Below are 25,875 nucleotides of genomic sequence, written 5' to 3' on the forward strand. Positions count from 1 at the left end.
AAGCTGGAGGGAAGCTGCATGTGCTGTATAAATAAGGCCCCTGGACCCAGGTGGATAGGTGGCTGAGGGCAATTGTTTTGGGACACAGAAGGTCGGATCTTCAATTGGGAACAATCACCTGTGACGGTGCCCGCCTCTTGCTGCAGGGCAGCATGCTGTCCCTTTGCAGCTGAGCCTGCAGCAGGTGCCATGCACAGACCTCTGCATTGCAGGGCAAAGGCACTCTGACTCTTGTCATTGCCTGACTGCTTTGTAGCATGAGAGCTCCTTCTCCCTTCCAGGCCACTGCATCAATGTTCCATTGAGAGATTCCTCCTCCCCTCCCTGTTGTGCTGGATGGCAGTGCCAGGCCTTGTGCACTGCCTGTAATAAAACATTGACTTTCATGAGCTCCAGCTCGCGTAGGTGCATGGCCTCTGTGTGGGTTTCTCTCTGGAACATCTGTGGGAAGGAGGCTCTTGGGACCCTTGCAGCACTAGCACTAGGAGGCCAGTGCCAGACTCTCATGAGGCTTGTGGCTTTATCATGCACAGGGGATCTGTGCTGCTGCTTGTGTAGGGAGGGGGAGAAGAATGTCTAATCTGGACCACATAATTCAGTAGCTGTCAGCCCCCACTCCTGGGTGGGACTGCAGGTGACTCAGCAGCTTACTGTCCCGCTTCTTCCCCCTCTGCATGTGCTTGCCTTTCCTTAGAGCCTTCTTGGGATGTGGTCAGCATGTGTGGTGGATGAAGTGGGGCTGTACACGGAGGCATTGTGGAGCTGGTGGGCAGTTCTTGTATGTGCATCTGGGCTTACTCCTGCTGCCTGGCAACAGGAGTGGCAGTCTCTCTGCCGTGCTCTGTACAGCTGCCCCTGGGATGACTCGCTTTGTTTTGGGTACCTTAATAACTAGCGAAAGGGGAGAGTTCAGAGACGCTGGAGGCAGCAGCCTGGCAAAGAAGTGGCTGCGGTGGAGAGGGGTGAAATGAGAGAGGCAAGTGGCTGCAGGGGCGATAAGCAGACTGGGCTGATAGATGGGAAACTCCTCCTGTCAGGCAGCTAAGGAAACTTGCCTTGGGAAGGTCTCTGCCCCAGGCCTGAAGGGCAACAGCCACTGTGTGGATGGCAGGCATGTATCCTGCTGCTGCGGGTTACAGGCTCTGGGCTGGGCCCTCTTCGCACCTTGCAGAATGTGGACAGGGCAGATCCTGGGCTCGGCTGTGCTGACCTTCCAGCCAGACCTGCTAAACAGCTTCCCAGGTATAGAGGGCTCCCTGAATCAAACTGCCTGCCTAGTGGCTAGGGACTGGAGTGACACTGCTGGACACTGCCTCATGATCCTGGGTAGGCAGACAGGTGCTAGAAGGGCTCAGCTAGCATGCTGAAAATAGCTGTGTGGACATTGTGGCTCTGGCAGCAAGTCAGGCTACCCATCTGAGCTCAAGCCTGGGCAGTTGTATGATCTTGAGCTTGGGTGACTAGCCTATGGGAGTGTCTACACTAGAAATGCTGCAATGTAGACACTATTGCAACAGAAGGGGTTTTCTGTCTCTGCAGTAAATCCACTTCTCCAGGAGCTGGTAGCTAGGTTGATGAAAAGTCGAGTTGCCAGTGTCTACACTGAAGCTTAGGTTGGCTTAACTATGTCTCTCAGGGGAATGAACTTTTCCTACTCCCTGAGCAATAGAGCTAGGTCAACATAAGTTTGTAGTGAAGCTCTGCCCAAGGCGCAGTGTCCGTACAGCCATTCTTAGCATACTAGCTTGAGCCCTGCTAGTGTGAGTCTGTCTGTCTGGGCTAGGAAGCTTGCTTCCTGATGCAATGTAGACATGCCCCTAGAGCAGCGGTAGTCTATTTTTTGTCACAGTCCAAATTTCTTGGTCAGCATATAGTCAAGGTCCAGACTCTGGAGGAAAAAAATAATTTTTCTCTCTCTCTCTCCCCCCCACCCCCACCCCATGATGATAAGTAAATAAGATTTTGGGATCTGCTCAAAAGCATCTGGCACTCTGGATTTGGCCCACGGTCCCCCTGTTGACTTCCCCTGCCTTAGAGGTTAGTGCATACTGGTCACCCTGCAATTCTTTGTTCCAGTGACAGTGCTCAGTCTTCAGAGTAACATCCTGGCTCCAAGCTGCTACATGCTGCTTTCTCTACCACACCACATGGTGTGGAGCTTCCAGGCCCTGCAACGCACAAGCCAGGCCTCTGCTGGGTTCTGGTCTGTGCAGTTTCAGGGGGAATGAGGGAAGGAGTAATGCCACTAGGTATGGGAATTTAGATGGTCCCCCAGGGCAGAGAGTTGCATGGGAGGAAGCACAAGACCCCAATTCCCCACTCACTCCAGAGCAGGTAGGACAACTTGTTTGTTTGTGGGGGAGTGGGTAGCAAGCCTTGTGCTTCCTGAATCTCTGAGCCATGCTGAGTGAGTCTTCCTGGTGCTGTGCGAGTTGGGGGGAGGCCCAGGGTCTCCTTCAGGTCGCATTGTCTTCTCCCCCCATGTTGGTCTGGATTCAGGGGAGCCGCCTATATGCCCTACCGGAGTAGTAGCAGGGAGAGAGCGTTCTCTCCATGTACCTGGCCTGCATACGGACTGAGCAGGGCAGGTACAGGCACTGATCCTCCTGCAGCGATGGGGAGGGATGAATGGTGTTCTGTGCTCTGCTCTTCCCCAGTGCTGCAGAGCCATGAGGAGCATAAACCCTCAGAGAGGCTCTGGAAGAAACCTCCACATGTTCAATTAGATGATGGCCTGCCTGAGCCCTGCCACTGCACAGCTGCTGGGGCAGAGGGAGCTCTCTGGCTGAAATGTCTTGCCCTTTCCTGTCAGACGGGTGGAGCAAGTTTAGATGCCTCTGGAAAAGAGCCAGTCCCTACGAACAAGAACTTCTCCATGCCGGGAAGAGCAGAGATGCTAGGCTCTGGGAATGCAGTCATCCCTGCTGGCCCAGAGTGCTGGGGAAGCTGTCACTTTCTGATAACAGCAGTATGAGTTTGGATGCTATACTCTCCTGCCTTCTTGGAGCATTCTCTAGCTCCAGTGGAGGAGCGGGGGCTAGAGAGTTTGTGGACATGCCTAGGGGCAGGGGATCTCCTGGGTTCTTCATTTCCTGTCCTGTGCCCTGTGAAGGCATCATTATGGGAGTAAGTTCACTCTGATCCTCAGAATGGATCAGGGTGGGCACCTGTTTACTGGGAGTGAAACCTGAGAACCTGCTGTAGGAAACTACCTTGCTTTGATGCCAGGTATGGTCAGCTAGCTTGCTCCCTGTGGCCTTATAACATCACTTAGTCTATGATCCTGGTTGTTGCCTATAGGATACCTGGGATGGCTTATCTCATCCCAGCCTGTGATATGAAGGTCAGTCCGTGTCTCCCAGGCTCTGCCTGGGGCCCCTGGGAATCTGCAGTCAGGTTCTAGGCTGATCGGTGCATCCCCATGGGCATCGAATCCAAAGGTTACCCTGGATCATGCTTTTCTCTAGTGATCGGTGGGAAGAGTGGGGCTGCAGGGAGGGCAGGGCCTTTCCTGTCCCTCTGCCTCTGTGGCCTTGACCTGTCAGTCTCTCCATTGTTGAGGTAGGGGCTGGGGAGCCTGTGTGAAGATGCTCGTGTGCCTCGGGTTTATTGGGAAACATGACTTCCCCATAGGATTGGAGCCCCACCAGAGTGTTATCAACACAAAATGCCCTTTGCCCCTACATAAAGGGTGTGTGGGGAGGGGAGAGACGCTGGCTATGGGGAAGTGACCTCTCAGAGCAGGGTGTGGGGGCCTGGGGTGTCAGATGTTGCAGAAGTGCATTCCATAGCCTAGTTCTGGCTCCTAGGTAAACTTTCTTTCTCCCTTCTCCACGCTCCCTTTGCTGGCTGATAGCTGCATTCTGCTGGGAGGTAGATAGCCCTCAGGGGAGGTTGTGCTTGCAAAGGGAGAGGCATCTCTTGGGTAGTCAGGGCTGATCCCAGGGTGGGGTTTCAGTCCTCACAGAGCCCTCGAAGTCTTTCTCCTGGTTCTTGCTTTCCAGACCCTTTAGTGTGCCTGTGCCCTTCTTCAAGCTCTCTGTTCAGTCCCTGTCGAAGTATGATGCTGCGGCCAAGGCCGAGCCAGGCCAAGAGAGTGGAGTAGTAACTGCTAACTACAGGGGCTGTCCCAGCAATCAAATTGAAGCCTTGCAGCATGGAATTTGAACTTGTGTATGTTTTCAAATAACCGAGGTGGGTGCTGGTGAAGCCCTGTCTGTTCTCACCCAGTAGTGGGCTCCCCTGGGGCTTTGGGCCAGGGAATGGGACTTCCGGCTCTGCCTCTGGAAGCCTGTCTGCCTAACCCATGTACCTGTCAGGAAGCTGTTCCCCTTGGGACTTAACTGCACTCTTCCCTTTCTTGTAACACTGTTCCTCCACACACACTCCCCCTTCTACCCCAGCTAGTTTTGCTCTGCCTTGGCCTCTCCACGCTTTCGATATTTGTATAGAGCTGCTGGGATCCACCTTCTTAATCATCGTTGGGCTGGGCTGCCTGTGGTTGTGTGGTCTAATCACCTGCCCACACAATTGTTGTTGATTACTAGCACAATGTTGGAGATTCCACACACCCCACAGACTGCAGGCAGCTCAGAGCAGGAAGAGCTCTTGCTCTGATAACACTGATCTCATCCCTTCCTGCTCCCGATGCTCTGGCCAAGCCTCTCTGGTTGCTGCTCCCTTTTTTACCTTTGCTTGTTTCTGATTCTGTGCCACTGCTCGTGGAGGCTGTGTTCAGACGTATTAGTGCAGCTGCTCCTCTTGATAGATTCACTGCTGTGAGGCAATGAGAATTGAAGGGTACGTCTATACTGCCAAAAAAGATCCGTGACAGGGAGTCTCAAGGGCCTGGGTCAATTGATTTGGGCTTGCAGGGCTCAAGGTAGAGGGATAAAAATAGCAATGCAGATGTTCCCACCCAGGCTCTGAGACCTGGCCGTGTGTGTGTGATTTTTTTCTTTTTTTCCCCTCCCCACATACACACAGTCTCCAAGCTCAGGCTCCAGCCCAAGCAGGAATGCCTGTACTGCTATTTTTTTATCCCCATAGCACAAGCTCTGCAAGTGTGAGTGAGTGGACCTGGGCTCTGAGACTTGCTTCTGCTCTCTTCTCTCCACACCCCCTTTTGCTCTTTTCTAAGATTTCATTCAAGGTCCTTGAAGGGCTTTATAAACATTCCTGCAGCCTGCCCAAGTCCTTGAAAGGCAAGGAAGTGATATTGAAACACCACCCCCTTCACAGATGGCGAAACTGACTTGCAGAGATGGGAAGTGACTTGCCTAATGTCACTTGGTGATTCTGCAGTAGAGGCAGGAATAAAATCCAGACCAACTGACTCCAGGCCTGTGCTGTAACTGCACAGGCCCCTTCCTCTCAGCAGTGGGGCTGGCTGCCAGTTGTGTTTTTTTTTTTTTTTGCAGTCCCAGACCCTCCCTACCCGTATGGAGTTTATTAAACACTCCCTGTTAACACTTGTGCCTTGTGAACTTTTGAAATCCAGTACACTAGAGGAACAGATGCAGAGCATGCAGTCAATTCACTAGTGTGATGCCACCAGCCCCGAGCTAGCTTAACATTCTTGGGTTCTAAAGAAGTGGGTTTTTTACCCACAAAAGCTTATGCCCAAATAAATCTGTTAGTCTTTAAGGTGCCACCGGACTCCTTGTTGTTTTTGTGTGATGTAGGAATCTGTTTGGTTAAGGGTGTTCTCCTGGAGAGATCTGTGTAGGGAACTCCCCCAGGAGTTCACTGACCTGGGCGTTCGAGTATTTTGGTCCAGCAGAACTCTTCAGTCTTTTTCTGACTTGCAAACCTGCACCAGGCATGTGGAATCAAATGGTAGGAAGGGAAAGCTCACCTTTGCCCTATTTTAAAGCTGCTGAACTTGTTCTGCCAGACTTGAATCCAAGAGGTTGGTGCCATGATGCTGGAGTTTTTTGCTAGGTACAGGAGACTGCTGAGTTGTCTTCATGGCATCTTCGTAGCTACTCTGGGAGGCACAAGTCTAAGCATCTCTGGGTTGCAGTCTGATGTCTTCAGGAAATGACACTGCTGGAGGGTCTGCTCCTTGGGCAGACACTCCAAGCAGCCTGATCGGAGGCTGGAGTCCTTGGCTGCTTCCTGCCTTTCTGAGAGTTAGAAATCTCCTCATGTCAGGTGCTGCTGGGGCTGTAGGGAACAATGCTGAATTCAGTGCCTTTTTCCTCACTTTGGTCTGTTGCTCCAACCCGCTAAGGGGTAGATATTGAGTAAGGTTTTGCCCCGACCACACTGGGGGAAGAGATGGGCTTGGCTGTCCCATAATACTCAGCATGGCAACTTTGGAACGTAGCGTATCCTCAGCATGATGGTACTGCTTGGCCTTTGCTTATTCAGTTCCTCACCTGTATAGAAGTGCTTGGGCAGCATCCCATGGCTGCTTCTGTGAGCGACCTAATCGTCGGCCATGGCTGTTTGCCATTGTGACAAAGCAGGACTGTTCTTAATGTTTCCTCTGAATAGTGTGGGGGTGCCTCAGTTTCTCTTATGCAGTTCTTAAGTATCTAGGGGGTGGGATAAGGGTGTATGATAGTTGCAGAGCCCTAGAGGGCAGGTGTGTGCAGGGGTCTGGACTCAGAGAATGGCCAACACCCTGTTTCCTGGCAACTGATGGCCTGGGCCCTTCCCCCCTGCAAGGTGAGAGCTAAAAGGCTGGAGAGAAAGGAATCCAGTGACCTCCTGGCCCGGGAAAGGGACAAAGCCCAGAGGAGGAGGGGCTGGAGAGAGTTTTCAGTTTGGGGCTGGCTGGGGACATGGAGTGAAGTGCAGATGGGGTTGTCTGGCTCACTGCCCCCCAAAATGGACCCATCTGAGGGGTCCTGTTCTCTGTACCTACAAGCTCTGTTTTAGACCATGTTCCTGTCGTCTAATAAACCTTCTGTTTTTCTGGCTGGCTGAGAGTCACGTCTGACTGCGGAGTTGGGGGGCAGGACCCTCTGGCTTCCCCAAGACCCTGCCTGAGCGGACTTGCTGGGGGAAGCACACAGAGGGGCAGAGAATGCTGAATGCTCCAAGGTCAGACCCAGGAAGGTGGAAGCTGTGTGTCCTGAAGACAGGCTGCTCCCAGAGAGGAGACTTCCCCAGATTCCTGCCTGGCTTCATGGGGAGCAGTTCCAGAGCATCTCCCAGGGACTCCGTGACAACTGGTGGCAGGGGTGGGATGTACTGCACCCTGTGGATGGTGCTTCCTTCAGTAAGTGACTGGGGAGCAGTAAAACGAAGGGAGACTGACGAGGACCAGGCATGCTGAAGGTTCAGAGAGGAGTGGTTTTGGGGGGCGGTTAATCCCTGGGAGTGTGTGACCAGCAAGAAGGACTGTGCAGTAATGGGGTCCCCCTGGGGACTGCAGTGAGCAGTCTCAGGGCTGGAGGAGCCTGTGGCTTGCCCCTGGTAGAGAGAAGGACTTTTGCAGTAACAGGGTTCCCCTGGGGATTGCAGCGAGGAGTCTGCAGCTCGACCCTGGCAAAGAGGTGGTGACCTTGAGAAGGGCTGGCACACTAGGGGTTCTCCCTGGAAACCATGGGGAGCTGAGAGCACACAGGCCTGTGAGTCCACAACAACTTGGGAACAGCAGAATGAGGGCCTATCACCGTCTCCTTAAGAAGGACATTGTAGCCCTGTGCAAAAAGAGAGGGTTACACATTGGAAAGTTCACCAAAGCACAGTTAATCGTGCAGCTGGAGGAGGATGACCGCTCTAAGGAACAGATTCCTGACCCAAATGGGGCTATAGCAGGATCTGGGAGCAGCTGGAGTAGTAGCCAGGCATCCCTAAGACTCCAGTCCCCACCAGACGAGGGTCTTCACGATCGGGTTCCCCATCGGGGGATTGGAGACGGACGGGATTGGAGCTGAGTCCGAGAGAGCAAGAGGACTGTGAGAGACAGCGAGAGCCCGAGAAAGAGCTGCAGAAGCAGCAGGAGCATGAACTGGCGATGGTGGAGCGGAGAGGCATAGGGGACCTCCCAGGGGTGAGTGGGGATAGACCCTGGGGGGCCAATTCTGCAGGGAACCTCAAGACTAAATTGCTGCCCCTGGTTAAGGATGGAGGGGATGTGGATGCCCACCTCACTGCCTTTGAGCAGGCTGGAGATTTGAACAAGGGGGACCCTGCGGAAAAGCCCTGGTGTCTAGCTCCCTTGCTGGGTCCCAAGGCCATAGACTCTGTCAGCCAAATGGGTGGGGAGGTGGACAGGCTCCCACTCCTGACCCCAACCTATATGTCTATGTGGCGTTTCCTGGGGTTGGGCCCCTCGGACACCCAGTGGGAGCGGAAGGTGATGGTCAATGGGGAGACATTCCTGGGGTGGCGAGATCCTGGGACAGAGAGAACTGTTAGGCCCATGGTGGTGCAGCCTCAGATGCTGAGGGGCTGGGTGAGGGTCCCAGGGATGAAACCCCTCTCCTTGCCTATGGCCCAGATCCCTGTGAAGACACAGGAGGGGTAGGGCTGGCTGGTCGTTGGGGTTCTCCAGGATATCGGCTGTGAGCCCCTGTTGTGGGGTGACTGTCTCTCTTTGGGACAGGATCCAGGCCCTGCTCCTGTAACAGCCGAGGGTTTGAATTTGAATCCAGGGAACCAATCAGGGGAGAGGGAAACAGTGAAAATGCAGATGACCTGGCTGGCAGCGGGGAGGAGCTGCTAGGCTTAGGATGCCTGCCTGCCTGTAGCCAGACCCCTGGGGCTGAGTGGGACAGAGGGATGCTCCCTGCCCCCTTGCACACCGGCTCTGATGCAGTGAGGAAAGCAGCGAGTTCGCTGCCTGCCCCCACTGGGACAGCAAGGGCAGCGCTGAGCACAGTGGGAGCTGAGACCCCAGCTGAGGGTGGGGGCGGGGGGAGACACAGGCAGGGCAGGTTATCTGTTGGGAGTGGCAAGGTGCTTGGTAAGGAAAGTTTGGATGAGCCTAGGCAGGCTTGTGAGCTGATGGCTTTGTCTAGTCAGCAGGGTGGGAAGGCGAGGAGAGTGGAAGATGAGTGTCCCTGTACCTTACCTGTGAGGAGAATTGGGACAGTGAAGGAAATGTGCCCGTGTCTTTCAGGGGTATTGACTTCCCTATGGAGGGAGCTACCCCGGTTTCCAAGCAGTTGTCTGTGAACAGTCTTGTTTGCTGGGATCAGGGGAATGAGATCCCAAGCTGGGTGTCTGGTAAAGGAGAAAGTGTCTCCGGCTCTTCTTTGTCTGTGGAGCAGACAGAAGGGGCCTTTCAGCCTGTGGTGGTTGAGGGTAGTGCAGTTGTCTCAGAATTTGGATTCAGCTAAAGCCCAGGAAGGGAATGGTCCTAAGTTTGTGTCTGCTAGGGAGATTGGATGCGACCTTGTTACAGTGCCAGTTAGTGTCTATGTAAAATCCCAGAGACCAGACAATTCTGGTGCTTGTATTTTGCCTGTTGCTAGTGTGGTGTTGGGAGAGGTTGTAGCAACTCTGTCTAATCAGGGTGAGATCCTAGCCAGGGCACAAGGAAAGCAGAAAGGTGATTTAATTGTGTTACTTGCTACAGGTTTCCACACCTTCAGTAAGAAGGAAAAGATTCCTGAACTTGTGTGTGGCAAAGGGAAGGAGAATGCTTCTGACCTTTTATCTAGGAAGTCTGTCAGTTTGCCTGAAAGGGGATTGTGTAGGAATCCGCTTGATGGGCCAGAGGTAATTCTGGATGTAAGTGAGACCCAGAAAGAGTCTGTTGTTGCTCAGGAAAGTGTTCCTCTAGGTCAAGCCCTAGGTAAAGAGGGTAAGGGCAGAATTTCTGTGAGGGGTGAATTGTTGCATAGAAAAGCCCCTAGGGAAAGGAATCCTCATGGAGTCTTTGCAAGCAGTTTACTGCAACTGAAGGGTGTGAAAGTGATTTAACCAAGAAAGTTTCAGTTCCTAACAGCCAGAAATTTTCTGTTGTGAATGGATCCACTGACTTTCCTGTTGAAGGATCCAGTGTGGATAACTTTGAGAAGGTCTCAGATGAAGTGAAAGCTGTTAAGAAAGTTAAACTGTCCTGTAACCAATTGGCTGTGTTTGGCCAGCTTGTTGGGGAGAAGACCCAATCCCAGTTTGACCACCGGGTGTTTTGGGGTGGCAAAAGGGCACGGGCCACATAAACCTTCCCGCATGCGAGTGCTATCGACCACCCTGACCTAAGGGAAGTCATGAAACTGGAAGGGCCTGGTGTAACTCCCACCAAGGAACGGGAGAGATGCTGGGGCATCCATGGGAACGTTGGTGGCTTCAAACTTCCCCAGGTCACCAGCTAAAGTGACCCCGCTAAGTCCGGTCTCGAAGGGGGGAGGGATGTGACGAAGCGGGACTGTTCTTAATGTTTCCTCTGAATAGTGTGGGGGTGCCTCAGTTTCTCTTATGCAGTTCTTAAGTATCTAGGGGGTGGGATAAGGGTGTATGATAGTTGCAGAGCCCTAGAGGGCAGGTGTGTGCAGGGGTCTGGACTCAGAGAATGGCCAACACCCTGTTTCCTGGCAACTGATGGCCTGGGCCCTTCCCCCCTGCAAGGTGAGAGCTAAAGGGCTGGAGAAAAAGGAATCCAGTGACCTCCTGGCCCGGGAAAGGGACAAAGCCCAGAGGAGGAGGGGCTGGAGAGAGTTTTCAGTTTGGGGCTGGCTGGGGACATGGAGTGAAGTGCAGATGGGGTTGTCTGGCTCACTGCCCCCCAAAATGGACCCATCTGAGGGGTCCTGTTCTCTGTACCTACAAGCTCTGTTTTAGACCATGTTCCTGTCGTCTAATAAACCTTCTGTTTTTCTGGCTGGCTGAGAGTCACGTCTGACTGCGGAGTTGGGGGGCAGGACCCTCTGGCTTCCCCAAGACCCCGCCTGAGCGGACTTGCTGGGGGAAGCACACAGGGGGCAGAGGTTGCTGAATGCTCCTAGGTCAGACCCAGGAAGGTGGAAGCTGTGTGTCCTGCAGACAGTCTGCTCACAGAAAGGAGACTTCCCCAGAGTCCTGTCTAGCATCGCCCAGGGACTCCGTGACAGCTGTGTACTAAGTCAGTCTCTGACTTCCCTCCAGCTCATCGGCCTCTCCGGTACTGAGGTGCCTGGACTGCAGTGTACTACCCCAAGTGCAGCTGCACCAGTGCTGTGCATACAGGGGTGACCGTTCTGATGTATAGTATCCAGGTGTTGATCTTCCCTTCCCGGCTGGGACATGCGACCTCTGCCTATGCAACTGTTAACCCCATCTGCCTCTGTTGCTGCCATACTATAGTGCAACCCCCGTCTAATCTCCTGTTGCCCTCTGCTGGGTATTCCTAAAGGTCCCATGACTGTGACCTGTGTGTCCGCATTCCCACTCGTGGGCCCCTCCCTCCCTCCCTCTGATTTGCTTTGCTTTGGCTTGGTCTACATTAGCAACTTATGTCTGTGTACCTATGTCGCCCAGGGTAGGCAGCGCTATGTCAAGGGGAGGGCTTCCCGCTCAGCATAGCTGCCGCCTCTCGGGGGGGTGGAGTACTTAGATCGTTGGGAGAAGCTCTCCTGTCAGTGTTGGAGTGTCTTTGCTTAGGTGCAACAGCGGTGCAGCTGCATCAATGCAGTGTTAAATGCAGACCTGCCCACAGTGACAGGTCTGTCACTTTTCTTGTCAGGCTGCCCTGGTACAGTGTTTCAGTGGAGTTAATTGGGGAGGGGAGTAAGAAATCAATTCCCACCCCTTCAAGGCCCTATTTATAATGTTGGGGGGGGGGGGGGGGAGAGCAGGGCTCTTGAGCCTGGAATGGAGGAGGACAAGGTCAGCTGAGGTAGGGTTGCCTGCCCTTCAAAGTGGGATATAAGGCAAGTTCTGTCACTTGGGTCGGGGGAAGACAAGGGGAAGTCCTGGCCCTTGACAGCATCCCTGTCTTCTCCTGGCTGCCACCTGCAGCCACATGGGGTCTAGATTCTCCTCCGACGGTAGAACTGACTCCTGCTGGCAACTGCTCCTACCGTTTTAAAGTGCTTGGCTGTTTTCAGTGCATTGCTTTTCCTAGGCAGCAGAATCTCTGTCCCTGCTCAGCCAGCACTAACTGTGTGTGAGAGATACTGTGCCTTATCTCTGGGCTGGCACCAGGTGCTGCAGCACCCCTCATCAGGGCAGTGACTCATGAATGGCATGCTGAGAATGCATGTCTCAGGGAAAGAGATGCCCTGCTGATTTCTGGAGTGATAGGAAATGTGATGTGAGGCTTTTTGAGCTTCTTGCTGGGCTTACTCTGGGGGCAGGCAATTCAATAATTCTTAGAGCAGATCTGTTAGAAAACAATCCAGTCTTGATTCAGAATTACAAGTGATGGAGCATCTACCACGACCCTTGGTGCATTGTTCCACTGTCAGAAATGTACACCTTATTCCTAGCTTCAACTTCCAGACACTGGATCGTGTTAGACCTTTCTCTGCTAGACTGGAGAGCCCATTATTAAATATTTGTTCCCCGTATGGATACTTAGACACTGTGATCAAGTCACCCCTTAACCTTCTCTTTGTTAAGCTAATGGATTGAGCTCTGACTCTCACTATAAGGCAGGTTTTCTAATAGTTTAATCATTCTTGCGGGTGATAGCAATAAGGCTTTGATTATATTGCTGAGCTGGCAGGCAAGATGCCCTAAAGAGCTCTTGCTGTATGGATGTGTCTTCAGAGAACGTGAGTTAACTCCTCTGCACTTAGTTTAGGTAGAGGATTTTGCAAAGGTTTCTGGGGGCATATGCTGTGGTCCATAGCTGGCATGTTGCCCCTAAACTTCAATGGTGTGTTTAATTCAAATTAGCTGGTTGGGGGTAAGGCTGGGAGTTGCAAGGACTAATGCAATCTTTGGATGTAGAAATGGGAATCTTAAGGAGTAGGTTATTCTCTCTCGTTGTTACACCAGTGCCAAATACACTGGGTAGAGTCTTGCTGTCCACAAGCCAAGAAAGATCTGGAAAAATTGGAGGGTGCTCAGAGAAGATCCCTGAGAAAGATTAAGGCCTTATTTTCCAATACTTTATATTGAGAGACTCAAGCTAAAGAGCCTGAGCTCCTTGTCATTACTGCAGGTCGGGGGTAATTTGATTACATCTGTAAATACCTCCATGGGGAACAGATGTTTGATAGTAGAGGGCTCTTCAGTTTGGCTAACCAGTCTACCACAGTGCAATGGGTGGAAGCTGAAGCTAGACAAATTCGGACTAGAAATAAGGTGCCGAGCTGGAACAATCAGGGTCATTAACCATTGGGACAGCTGTGGTGGGTTCGCCATCCCTGGAAACGGTTCAGTGAAGTTTGGATGCTTTCAGAAGAGATGCTCTAGCTCAAGCACAGCTGTTGGAATTGAAGCAGGAATTAAATACAGGGCAGGGCTCTGGCCTGTGTGATGCAGGAGGTTAGACTAGAGCAACAATGGTCCCTTCTGGGCTTGGAATCTATTAATGTGAGTCGTGCTAGCGTGTGTCCAGAGCGCAGAATGGCCTGTTAGCGCCACATGAATGCCCCTCGTCCTCCAGTGCCTTCCCACGATTCCCTTCTCCCCCATGCCCACCAGGACAGACCAACTCTTCCACAATTCGCTGGGCAGAATTCGTAGTTCACCTTCCTGCAGCAAAGGAGCTTGGGTGAACTTTGTAGCAAAGACAAGCCCTCACGTAGGTGCCGTGGGGGTGGGGGGATTGAACAAGTCGCCCTCCCCGAACACCCTGGCCCCAGACAGCTCATCAGAGGTGGATGCTGAAGGGGGGCAGTGGCTATACAGTTTGGTGGGGTGGGGTCACTCTTGCTGTAACTACCCCGTGGAGGAGGAGCTGCTGCCCGTGGGGTGGGCATTGTGAGCCGAGCAGTGATTCTCTAGGAGAGAGCTCAGTGCCATCTCTCCTATGTGCCAGTGTCCTCCCTGCCTGGTTGCTGGGGGCTGGCATCCCCCATCCTGTGGGGTCTGTCTGTGCCTTCACTGGGGCCCTTCACTGTGCCAGAGGCTGGGGCCTACCCTGCCCAGTGGCTGCAGAGAGAGGGCTGTTGTCTGTAGAAAGTGGGTGGGTGGAGTGTGTCTTTTGGCAGGAGAGCTGTGGAAGCTCCCTCTCTGGGCTGGCTCTGACTGAGTGTGTCAGAGCTATGCCAGGCACACTCTCCCCTCCCTTCCTGTCCCACTCACCCCTCAGGCAGGTGGAGGAGGGCACTGCAGATGACTGTCCTCAGAGCTGTTCCACGCCTGCTGTCCCATTTCCAGGAGAGCATCTGGCTTGCTGTGTGCTTGGTAGAGTGAGCTGTGTGGACGACTGTCTGGCAGTGCAGCAGCTTCACACTGGAGATGATCTTGTTCCTCCAGAGGGGAGCTGGAATGAGGTCAATAGGAGCGCTGTGGGCTGGGAAGTCCTGGGGCCGTGTGGCTAGCATCCTCCAAGGCCAGGGGTAGGTCCTGGGGAGCCGTGCATGGGATTTGGACACCAGCAAGCTGGTATCCGGTTGTCTGAGCTGGCAGCCTTCACCCAGCCCTGCTGCTCTTCTGCCTTGGGTGCTGCTGCCCGGGGGCTGTGTCCCTCCTTGGCTGGGGCCTGCAGAAGCTCAAAGCTTTATGCTCAGCGTTCTAGTGGCCATTGATGTCCCAGGGCCCATGTGCTGTGGCCCCTCCCTTCTTTGCCCTTGTCCTGGCAGGAATAACTTCATTTTGCTCAGACCTCCAGCTGCTGGGTACGTGAGCAGCAGGGAGGGGTGGTGGTGCCGTGGCACTGTTCTGGCTCTGTTGTGTGAGGGGTGGGATCACCCTGACTGGCTTTGGGTGAGTGCTTGAAGGAGTGGGGTGAGGGAATCGGGCTGAAGCCACATGGAGGGCTGAGGTCTCTCTTCAGGCGTGTGAAGGATCGGGTATGGCCAGGGTCTGGGAAGAAGCCCCTTTTGCATGGGGAGGGGGAAGGTAGCGCTGTGGGGTGCAGATGGCCCAGCTCTGGGAACTGGGTTGGCGCAAGTGGCTTCTCTGCTGCAGCGAACAGAGTGAAGCTGTTAGGTGTGACTGGCACTGAGCCCTGCCTGCGCAATGGCACAGAGGCCTGGGCCGCATATGGCTCAGTACTGCCACGGACAGGGGCTGAGCTGTGCAGCACGGAGCAGGCTGAGAACAGCCTGATGGGGAGGAGCGGGTGGTGCTGCAGCTGGGCTCTTCCAGTGTCTTAAGTAGAGCCTGACGGCTCATCTAGGCTGACCTGTGTATCACAGACCACCAGCAGCCACACGCTTGCCCAGCAACCAAAACGAGACCCACAAAAGACTAGCCTAGGATGTGCCACAGGCAGAGAATGGGGGGGATTGAGGCGCACCAGTGCTTGGGCTCCCTGCAATGGCAGGGAAATGATTCCGTGAGATACCCAGATAATCGTGGCAAGCGACCTCATCTGCATGATGTAGGGGAAGGTGTTAGCACGACTCTGGCACTGTTCAATTTTAAACAAGGCTTGGGGTTTGGCTAGAGAGCCCTCAGCCTGCATAAGACTATAGCGCAAACAGTATTAGAAATCTCTTTATTAAAGACACAGAAAAAGAGAAACAGCTAACGCATTGAGGCTTCTCTTTTAACCACCCCCTTTTTTTTTTCTTTTTCTTTCTTTCCCCTTGGGTTTTTAGCAATAGAATTTTTAAAAGGGAAACCTGGTGCTTGGTCTCTCAGCCCTTCTGGGGGGGGAAGAGAAGGAGGCAGCTGAATGGTGCTGGCGCTGCTGTTTCTGGTAGCACTTGTTCCTGCTTTCCAAAAGAAAAGACCAGACAAAACCAGTGAAGGGAGAAGAAAACAGCAAAGACAGAAAATGCAGCTTCTGTCTTTGCTGTTGACTCACTTGCAGCCTGGCTGCTGGGGAAACATAGGCCTGGCACTTGACTCCATTAACCATTCTGAGGCCTGGCAAACTTGTACCAGCATTGGGCTGTTTGGGACATTGCTTTTGTTTGTCTTTTTGTTACAGGCTCACAGCCATGTTGCAAAATTGACAGTCTGGCAGGTTAAGCCAGACGGATTAGAGAGGAGAGGAGAGAAGTAAGGTGAGGAAGGAAGGACACATGAGTGGGAGGGAAGAGAGGGATGACATATTCTTACATTCCAGGTGACATTGGGGATATGGCCAAAGTTGGTGGAGGTGATGCTGTGATCTGGGTCCCTCTCCCTGGCCTGGTCTGGTCAGGACAGCTCTCAGGTGTAATAAGAGGAGGTCCTGAAACATAAATTCTTGTGTCGGAGGCCTGAAGCCTGAACCAAAGTACCTCCAGGCAGTGTTAAGCAAAGCTGGGCTGCGAGCCAGAGGCAGGTCCCACTCACAGAAGTTGGCAAGAAAAGGTTGTTAAAAGCACGTGCACACACATACACGTAAGGGCTAATAAGAGGAACTTGCAGCAAAACGGCATCAAAACACTCCACAGACATAAGGAACAGGCAGGTGCATCTTAAAGACAGCGTCAAAAGGACAACATGATGGATAGATTTGTTTGAAGTAGAGGAGTAATCCGTCTTGCAACGGTATAAAAGTTGGTCCGGGAGTGCACACCTTTGCCCAGCCTAGGGGGCAGTGGAGTGTCCCGCCCCTGACTGAGCTGTGTCCACTGCCAGGGGGCACACATTCGTAGTATGCTGTGTAGAGTCTATAGGGAACTATCACTGTGCTTCATCTGACAGTAAACCTGGCTCGCGTTCCTTCGTACCTTACTAGAGTCTGGTTTTGGGGGGTTCTCTCGGGGTCTGCTGTGTCAGCTATCTGCGCAGAGCTGGGGCAGCACACAGAGGGAACACACACGCAGCCGACTGTTGTTACCATCATCGAACAAGAGCAGAGCACCACACCAGTAGCTACGAACATCATCAGGATCAGGACTATGAGGGCCCAGTGGTGGTGTGATGCCTCCTGGGATCCCAGTGGGGATGGCAGATCTGATGATGAAGCTGGCGTCTTCCTCTTTTCCGTCAGCCGGGGGTTTTGTCAGACAGCTTTTTCATTTCTCCCCCTTCCCCAAACAAAAAAAACCCCCTTTTTATTTTAAGGACTCCAGAAGGGATGGTGGGTGGAATAGCCCGTCCCTCATTATTTTGCTCATTGGTTAGGGCGAACTTCCAGTGCACCAACTTTGGTCCATTGAGTTCCAGTCCCACACTTCTCTTGTTCACATGGCATAATTTTAACTCCATTATTGAGATGTATTAGTGCAATGGTTCTCAACCAGGGGTACCCCCAGAGGTCTTGATGGGCAGGGATGGTGTCCCTAACCTCTGTTTGCCAGAAGCTATGAATGGACAACAGGGGATGGATTCACCTGGTGATTACCTGTTCTGTTCATTCCCTGTGGGGCACCTGGCATTGGCCGCTGTCAGAAGACAGGATACTGGGCTACATGTACTTTTGGTCTGACCCAGTGTGGCCGTTCTTATATCTTCCAGGGGGACATCAGCTTATCTAGACATTTGCCTAGTTTTACAAAACAGGCTACATAAAAAGCACTAGTCAGTACACATTAAAATATCATACAGACAATGACTTGTTTATACTGTTCTATGTACTATACACTGGAATATAACTATTGCCCTTACATTTCAATCAATTTATTTTATAATTACGTGATAAAAAGGAGAAAGTAAGCATTTTTCAGTAATGTGATGAGATACTTCTGTATTTTAGGTCTGATTTTTGTAAGCAAGTAGATTTTAAGTGAGGTGAAACTTGGGGGTACACAAGACACATCAATATCCTGAAAGGGGTACAGTTGTCTGGAAAGGTTGAGAGGCACCACGTTAATGGGCCTCAAAGTGAATTCATTCAAACAAATCTCCCTTGTGTACCTTTTCCCATCACATTTATTATTGTAGGTTACTGTGGCACTTGGTGAACTTTCACATTTTACGGTGAAGCTCGCACCCTGGGTAAATCGGCAGGCTCAGTGCTCACCACAGAGAGCTGGGGATCCTGAGCCCAGAAAACCTGACCCTTCCCTGACTCTCTGCAGAACTCCAGCTGCTATGGAAGCGATTGTAACAATGTACCGGGACTTCATGAAGGGAACAGGTGAGATCTTCCTTCCATGCCCAGCTGCTGGCCAGAGAGCTGAGTGCCATGGAAGCTGACTAGCCCTGCCTGCTGGCCATCACCACACCCACTGGAATCCAGTTCCACAGCTCTTGAATTCACGCTGGTACTGAGCCATGCTGTGGGACCCCTGCTCTGTGCCCTGATTGCCCTTGGGGTGCCCCCATTACTGAGCCATGCTGCGTCCGGGACCCCTGCTCTGTGATCCTGATGCCCTTGGGGTGTCCCCGTTACTGAGCCACACTGTGGGACCCCTGCTCTGCTTCGGGTGTCTTGGGCTGCTCCTGCTCTTAGTGCCTCCATGATATTGTGATGCCATCTGAGGGGCAGGGGAGAAGTCCTTGAGTGGAGCCTTCACCCAAAGTGGTTTGTGGCTACCATGGAGCCTGATGTGCATTAGGAATTACTGGGGTTCATCAGGTGCTCCCAACCACCTCCCTCCCTGAGCGCCGTGTAACCATGATTGCCCAGGAGGAGCAGGGGGTCTCCAAGGGCCACGCTGTAGGTCAGTGGCAGAGTCGAGGCTGCAGGGAAAGGGAAGCAGGCGCTCGGGCTGGGGGGTGGTCTCGTCCTTACCCGCATCCTTTGGTCCTCTCCCTGCAGACCCCCGCATAGCTGAGTATCCCCTGATGCAGTCGCCCTTCCTCATGATGGGGATCCTGCTGGGCTATGTCTACTTTGTGCTGTCCCTGGGCCCCTGGCTGATGGCGAACAGGAAGCCCTTAGACCTGAAGAAGTTCATGGTGGTCTACAACTTCTTCCTGGTGGGCCTCTCACTCTACATAGTCTATGAGGTGAGGTTCCAACGGCCGTGCAGTCTGTGCCAGGCACCTGTGCCATCAGTCCTTGCCCCTGGAGAACCCGAGCTGCTGGGCAGAGGGCACCTGGCTGCCCAGTGACTGAGGCACCCCCTTGTGGTTGCCTTGGGAGCTTCAGCCTGCCGTCTCTCTGAGGGGGAGGGTGGGCATGGTGGGGTAGTGTGTGCTGAACCTGGTCTGGTGGTGTCCCCTTGCTGCAGTTCCTGATGGCAGGTTGGCTGACGGGATACACCTGGAGATGTGACCCTGTGGATTTTTCCCAGGACCCCAAGGCCCTTCGGGTAAGTTCTTCTCTCTTGCTGCAAGCAGAATGGGGCCCTTAATCACAGGCCCTGGGCAGCATGCAACTGCTTCCTTCCTGTTACCATAGCCATTGGCCTTGGGGACCTCTGGCCCAAGATGGCGGCTGGGTGTCTCCTGTGGCTTATAACCCAGCAGCACGGAGCTGAATAAAGAGGCAGTGCCCTCCAGAGTTTGGGGGTGTGTGTGCCAGGTATGGGATTGCAGAACCCCAGGGGTCCATCTGCTGAACCACAGAGGAAAGTCTCACCGCCCCGATGTTTATTGGCCCTTGCTGTCTGCAGGAAACGAACCTGTCTGGGTGGGTTGGACTGCAGGTGAGTGGGGGACCCTGCCCCAGGGCAGAGCTGGGTGGGCATGGCTAAGTCTCTGACACACACGCACTCTTCGTGTTTCAGATGGTCCGTGTATCTTGGCTTTTTGTCTTCTCCAAGTTCATTGAGCTGACTGACACGGTAAGTGATGGATCCTCGGGGAGTGGTAATCGGGCACCCTCTCCCTGGCCTCACTCTCCCCCCAGCACTCCAAATTTTCTAGAGTGTTTTGCAAATCCAAATAAGCCTGGTCAGACCCCCGTGCTGGGCCTCAGCAGTGCCTGTGGGGGGGAAAAATACAGAGACTGGGAATAATGAGCTTCATAAGAACGGCCACACTGGGTCAGACCAATGACTTACCTAGTCCCATACCCTGTCTTGCCAGGTGCTTCAGAGAGTAAATGGAGCAGGGCAATTTATTGAGTGATCCATCCCCTGTAATCTAGTCCCAGCTTCTGGCAGTCAGAGGTTTAGGGACATCCAGAACGTGGGGTTGTGTCCCTGCCCATCCTGGCTGATAGCCAGTGATGGAGCTTCCCTACACCTCATGCCAGGTCATTGCCCTGAAGCAGTGACGAGAGATTCCTCTCTTGGGCTTTGGAAATGAGTGTGGGGGAGCCAGGACCCATCCAAACAATAAGCCCAGCCCATGGGAGGTGAATACTTCCTTTCATGCCAGTACCAGGCTCTCCCCTTCCGGAGTGGGGGCAGGTTGCAGTTTTTCCACCTTCCCTGATGGCTGTGCAGGTAGTCACTGATTACTGGGAATTGGCACCACCCAGGTAAGCCTGTCACCATCAGCCCTGGTGGCTGCTGAATCAGATGTTCTCAGGATGCAGGACAAGAAGTGCCTGGCAGTGGGTTCTCCCCAACATATCACCCTAGCTTTGGAAGGACCCTCCCTGCTGTTGGAGCCTCTGCATTCACTGTAGATTCCCGAGAGCCCTGGCAGAATCCTGCACTTTCAATAGCCATCCTGTCCCACCTGCTCCAGCTTCTGCTGACTCGGCCACCCACCTGCTTCTCTGCTTCTAGGTGATCTTCGTCCTGCGCAAGAAGAATGAGCAGATCACCTTCCTGCACCTCTTCCACCATTCTGTCCTGCCTTGGAGCTGGTGGTGGGGGGCTAAATTTGGCCCAGGTGAGGGCTTGCACACTGAATTGCCCTGCAGTGAGGGGAGAGGAGATCTGGTCCCAGTCTCCCAGTGAGAGGCCTACACCGCCCCGCTGGCCTCGGGCTCTTCTTCCCTTGCAGGGCCCACGGGGAAGGAGGACAGATCTTATCACTGCTGTTGTAGGAGTGCATGCAGTCTTCCCACACCTGGCTGCTGCCCCCGTTCTCAGCCAGTGGCTGAGTCAAACCCCCTTCCCTGCCCACTCTTCACACCCATTATTCCCCATTTGTGGGGGCTGAGAGCCCGGCGTGGGCATGGGCAGGGCTGTAGTGCAGTTTGGCTTGCTGCAGTAAGGTCATCCGTGAGCCATGGAGCCTGTGCCCCTGTTAGGTGGGGGGGCGCAGCACCAGAGTGTGGGAGTGGCCCCCAGCACAATTACCTCTTCTCTGCCCGGCAGGGGGAATGGGTTCCTTCCATGCCATGGTCAACTCCATGGTGCACGTCGTCATGTACTCCTACTATGGGCTCTCGGCGGCAGGGCCTGCCTGTCAGAAGTACCTGTGGTGGAAGAAGCACATCACAGCTGTCCAGCTGGTGAGTTGGGGCTGTGCGGCAGCCGCAAATGCCCTATGCACCCTGGAGCTGGGTGTTTCTGTGGGGGCCAGTGGAGGCACAGCATGGGGGCAGGGTCGCTCAGGAAATGATCCATGCCAGCCTCTGGCAGGGCCAGCACTCCTCACTATAGAGTTCAGACGGGGCTGTGTCCGTCCCACACGGAGAGCCTTAGCAGGCTGCGCCTGTCTGGGGGCTGTGGCCAGCGGTGGTCTGCAGCTCCATGCATTGCTTTGGGAAGGGCTGGGCCTTTGCCCTGGCCAGGGGCACCCTGGTGGTGCCCTGTGTGAATCTGTGCTCTCCCACGGGCTTGGGGGAGGGGGCGTAGCTCGGGTGGAGATGCTCCCCCCCCGCCCCTCATGAGTAACCAGTCCCCTCTCTGCCTCCCTCTCCCCGCTGCACATACTCCACGCTGGCTGCCAGGCGCAGTTCGTGATCGTCTCCATCCACATCTCCCAATACTACTTCATGCCCAGCTGCCAGTACCAGTATCCCATCTTCATCCACCTCATCTGGATTTATGGGACCATCTTCTTCATCCTCTTCTCCAACTTCTGGTACCACTCCTACACCAAGGGCAAGCGGCTGCCCAAGGGGGCCCACTACCCAGCCCCGCTCCAGCACAACGGCAGCAGCCTGCACGAGAACAGCGCTGTCACCAACGGCAAAGTCAAAACCAACTAGAGGGCCAGGCCCTCCCAGAGCCAATGAGAGCCCCGGGGCAGAGGTAGCTGGGACTGTCCCCCTGCTCCTGGGCGTTACTAGCCAAATCAAGTGCCTACAGACTGTTGTACCCCAAGTGCCCAGCCCCGCTTCCTGCTGCCCTGTCTGTCTTCAGGCGTGGCCCTTCTGCTCTGGGCAGCTGCTCCCACCAGTGCAGGGGAGGCTCCTGCTGCTTCCTGCCACATGATCAGAGGGGCAGCCACCTGCATCACTGGTAGAGGGGTTACAGCCCTGCTCCGTTGTCTCCAAAGGAACTTCCCCATAAGTGCCTGTCTGCCCCTTCTACCAGGGCCCCCTTCCAGCCCCAGGAGGCTGCTCCATGGTGAGTAGGACCAAACATGGAGCCCACCCCACCTTTGCCATGTATTGGGCCCTGTGTGACTGAGGGGAGTCGCTCTCCGTTTGACTCTAGGTGCTCCCTGTGCCCCTCTGCTCTCAGCACTGCTGCCAAGGAGTGTAAGGCCCTGGGCCTCACTCCCACCTCAAGGACCCCGGGTCCTCCCCATTCACCATCTGTCCTTGCCACTTCATTCCATTTCATTGCGCTGCTCCCTCCCAGCTCCAGTATGCATAGCGAGGGGATGCTGGGCCCTGCACTGAGAGCTCCGGCACTCCAGGACAGGTAGGCTGGGTGCAGGGCCAGGTACCCCTCTGGTTACTACTTGAATGTGAGGCTGAGCCTACTGCTCCTGTGCACTAGCTGACCCTTTTCACCCCGTGCCTTGCACACACATGGGCCATGCTGACACTTGGGAAAAGCCATTCCCAGAGCGCATGTTCCCAGCCTGCCTGCCTGCCTGCCTGCCTGCATCCTTCTTTCCTGGCTGGCTGTGGGGTGAGAATCTATTCCAGCTGTGGCAGCCTATGCCTCTGCTGGCTGCTCGAGAGCTAGCCTCTTCAGGCTGTGGCTTGGTCCAGCATGGGAGCAGCTGTGCTTTGACTCCCTCTGCTTAATACATGTAAACTCAAGTCTGGAGCAATAATCTCCCCTGGAATTTGCTCCCTCACTGCTGTGGCATTGGGCACTGAAGCCCAGCAGCCATGTGCACAGTGGGAGGAGGTCAGAGCATGGCCCCAGCCCTCTTCCTGCCAGTGCCCCTGCTGTCCCTTGTGCAGGTTCCCAGAGCAGTGCCCTTTGTGCCTTGTAAGTCTTTCCACTGGGAGGGCATAGGGGCCTGTTCCTGCGCTCAGGAATAGTGCAGCAGCTGCTCAGTGGGCATCTCCTACTCTGGCTGTAGTCAAAGCCTTGTTGGGTATGCATCCTGTGGGGGAAGCAGAGGGCCTTGAGCACCCCCCCCCCCCCCGCCCCAAGCCAGGCTGCTTTTGTGTATCTCCAGAAATAAAGACAGAAGGAGAAGCGGCTCTACCCTCTTGTTTTCCAGGATCTCTTTTTAGTGTGAACTCAGTGACCCTTCCCAGCCTTGCCTGAGCTAGACGGAGATGGGGGGGGGGGTTTGAAAGCTCCTAAGAGAAGTGCCTGGCCCTAGCAGAACACCAGGGAGCCAGCAGGCATCTGCAGTGAACTTGCTGCCTTGGGGGCAGCTGCTTGTGGCTAGGAGGGAGTTAACAAGGCAGCAGATACTGGAATCGTTTGCAGCTGGACTCTCGGAGCACTCTGGGAAGAGCAATGGTAGGGACAGGAATAGGGTTGTCAACTGTCTAATGGCACAAACGCAAACACGCTTGTCCTGCCTGAGGCCATACCCCTACCTTGCCCCTTCTCCAAGGCCCCACCCCCCACTCACTCCATTTCCCCCCCCCCGTCGCTCACTTTCCCCCACCCTTACTCACTTTCACTGGGTTGGGGTGCAGGAGGGGGTGTGGGCTGGGGGTGGGGCCAAGAGGTTCAGAGTGTAGGGGGTTGGGGTGTGGGAGGGTATGAAGGGTGCAGGCTGCCCGGTGCTTACCTTGGAGAGCTCCCGGAAGTGACTGACATGTCCGGTCCTAGGCTCGGGGGCAGCTAGATGGCTCTGCATGCTGCCCTTGCCCGCAGGTACCACCCCTGCGGTTCCCGGCCCCTGGGAGCTGTGGAGTTGGCCCTTGGAGTGGGGGCAGCATGCAGAGCCCCCGACCGCCCCTGTGCCTAGAATCCAGAAGGACATACCGGGTTGCTTCTGGGAACCATGCGGTGACAAGGTAGGTAGAGAGCCTGCATTAGCCCTGTTGTGCCACCGGACTTTGAGCAGCCTATTAAAATCTCCCAGATTGGTTTCAGTAGCCTCCGGGAGCCTGAGGCTGATTCTGGGAGACTCCTGGCCAATCCGGGAGAGTTGACAACTCTAGGTGGGAACTACAGCTGAAAGCATCTCCACCCCCAAACCCACACAGCCGCTGTCAGCAGGGAGCAAATACCAGACCTGTGGCTAAAGCCTAGGTACAGAGCAAAGCATTTGGGGTGGCAGGGTGCAGACCAGGTGCTGCTGCTCATGAGGGTCCTTCTCTGCAACTGCTGGGGCAGAAATGGGGCAGGAACCAAACGTCCGGCAGGAGAAGGGAATAGCTGCCAAGGCGTTTTGGCTTTTGGCCAGAGTTGGGCTGGTGTAGAGAGCCAGCAAGCTGCCTGCATGTGCTTCCCCTAGAGTCTGCACTCAGGAACGTCCTCCAGCTGCTGGGTGTGTGAGAGGAACCATTCCTGATCCCAGGGGCAGGATGCTGGCATGTGCCAGCTGCTGAGCTAGCAGCTATGTGCACTCCCAATGCCTGCGGACCAGGGCCTTTCTCCTCTCCCAGCTTTAGGCAAGGGTGGGATGAAGGGGGAGTGGTAAAGCAGGTCAGGTGGATAGTAAGAAAATCCTGGCCCAGGCTCCTACCAGCTGCGCAGCGCCACGGAGTGGGGGTAAATGGAAGGAGCAGAATATGTCAGTAGACTGAGGACACTCGCTGGCACAGGAAATGGTTGAGGCCAGGATTTAATATGGTTCAAAAGGGATGGGATGCTTCCATGGCTATCGGGAGTAGCTTACAGTAGCAGCAGGGGTACATTTTGGAAGTGATTAAAACCTGTTTAAGATTATCTCCAGCTAGTAGGGACCAGCATGGGGCCTACTCTGGGAGGCAGGTTATCCCACACATGCTACTGTGGGGTTCTTACACCTTCCTCTGAAACCGCTGGCTATGGTCACTGGGCGAGATGGACCTTGGGTTTAATAGACTCAGGGAACGCTGATGTTCCTAGGCTCTCTTCTCCCTCCCACCGTGCACCCTATTGCCCATCCACCTTAGGCTAGCAACAAAGGAATTAACAATCGGCCGTGCCCAGCACTCTAGTTCTGTATCATGACTGTGACAGAGATCAGTACCTGATAATGACAAGAGAAGGTGCTAGTTGGTGGGGCGGCCAGTGATGGACACACATTTCCCCTGCCCCCAGTGGAAGCAGGAGTGGTCAGTTCAGCCACTGAAGATGGGAGGGGTTGTCCTTATTTAATGCAACTCTGGATATCCTTATCTATTTAAGGCCTGGTTTGAGCTAAACTCTTTGCCTCAGTCTTTTGGCCAAGTGTCCCACCGCTTGTGGTTTTGTGGATTCTCGATGTGGTCTGTTTACTCCTGAGGGAATTCTGTGCCAATGCAGAATTTGCACAGAATTAATGTTCTGTGCAGAATTTCATTTTCCCCTGGAGAAATGGTGCTGCAGAGCTTCTGGCTGCCACTAGGGGCCACCGGACCCAGAAGAGCCCAGCTCTCTAGCTCTCAAATACAGTAACTCCTCACTTAACGTTGTCGTTCTGTTCCTGAAAAATGCGACTTTAAGCAAAATGTTGTTAAGCGAATCCAATTTCCCCATAAGAATTAACGTAAATAGAGAGGGGGTAGGTTCCAGGGAATTTTTTTTGCCAGACAAAAGGGACTACATACATTTTAAACAAGCATTTTAATACTACAATCATTGCTGAGTATGAAGCTTGGTTGAGGTGGTGGAGTCAGAGAGTGGAAGAAGGTAGATTGTCCGG

The 25,875-nt window shown here is 54.0% G+C and overlaps 1 protein-coding gene across 9 annotated transcripts in view; it reads left to right on the forward strand.

Annotated features, from left to right (window-relative positions):
• ELOVL1 (ELOVL fatty acid elongase 1) overlaps positions 1–23,713 on the forward strand; it is a 33,438-nt gene extending 9,725 nt beyond the window's left edge. For 4 of the 9 annotated variants that reach the window (XM_077823730.1, XM_077823734.1, XM_077823729.1 and 1 more), the window contains 7 exons: positions 17,824–18,019; positions 18,644–18,834; positions 19,059–19,139; positions 19,557–19,613; positions 20,508–20,613; positions 21,045–21,181; positions 21,623–23,713. In XM_077823730.1, the coding sequence (XP_077679856.1) occupies positions 17,974–18,019; positions 18,644–18,834; positions 19,059–19,139; positions 19,557–19,613; positions 20,508–20,613; positions 21,045–21,181; positions 21,623–21,883 (879 nt within the window). In that variant the 5' untranslated portion in view covers positions 17,824–17,973 and the 3' untranslated portion in view covers positions 21,884–23,713. The other 5 variants (XM_077823732.1, XM_077823731.1, XM_077823733.1 and 2 more) reach the window with 4 other exon arrangements.
• Positions 23,714–25,875: the final 2,162 nt, after the last annotated feature.

Source organism: Eretmochelys imbricata, chromosome 8, assembly GCF_965152235.1.
Source record: "Eretmochelys imbricata isolate rEreImb1 chromosome 8, rEreImb1.hap1, whole genome shotgun sequence".
In the NCBI taxonomy this organism is placed as follows: domain Eukaryota; kingdom Metazoa; phylum Chordata; order Testudines; family Cheloniidae; genus Eretmochelys; species Eretmochelys imbricata.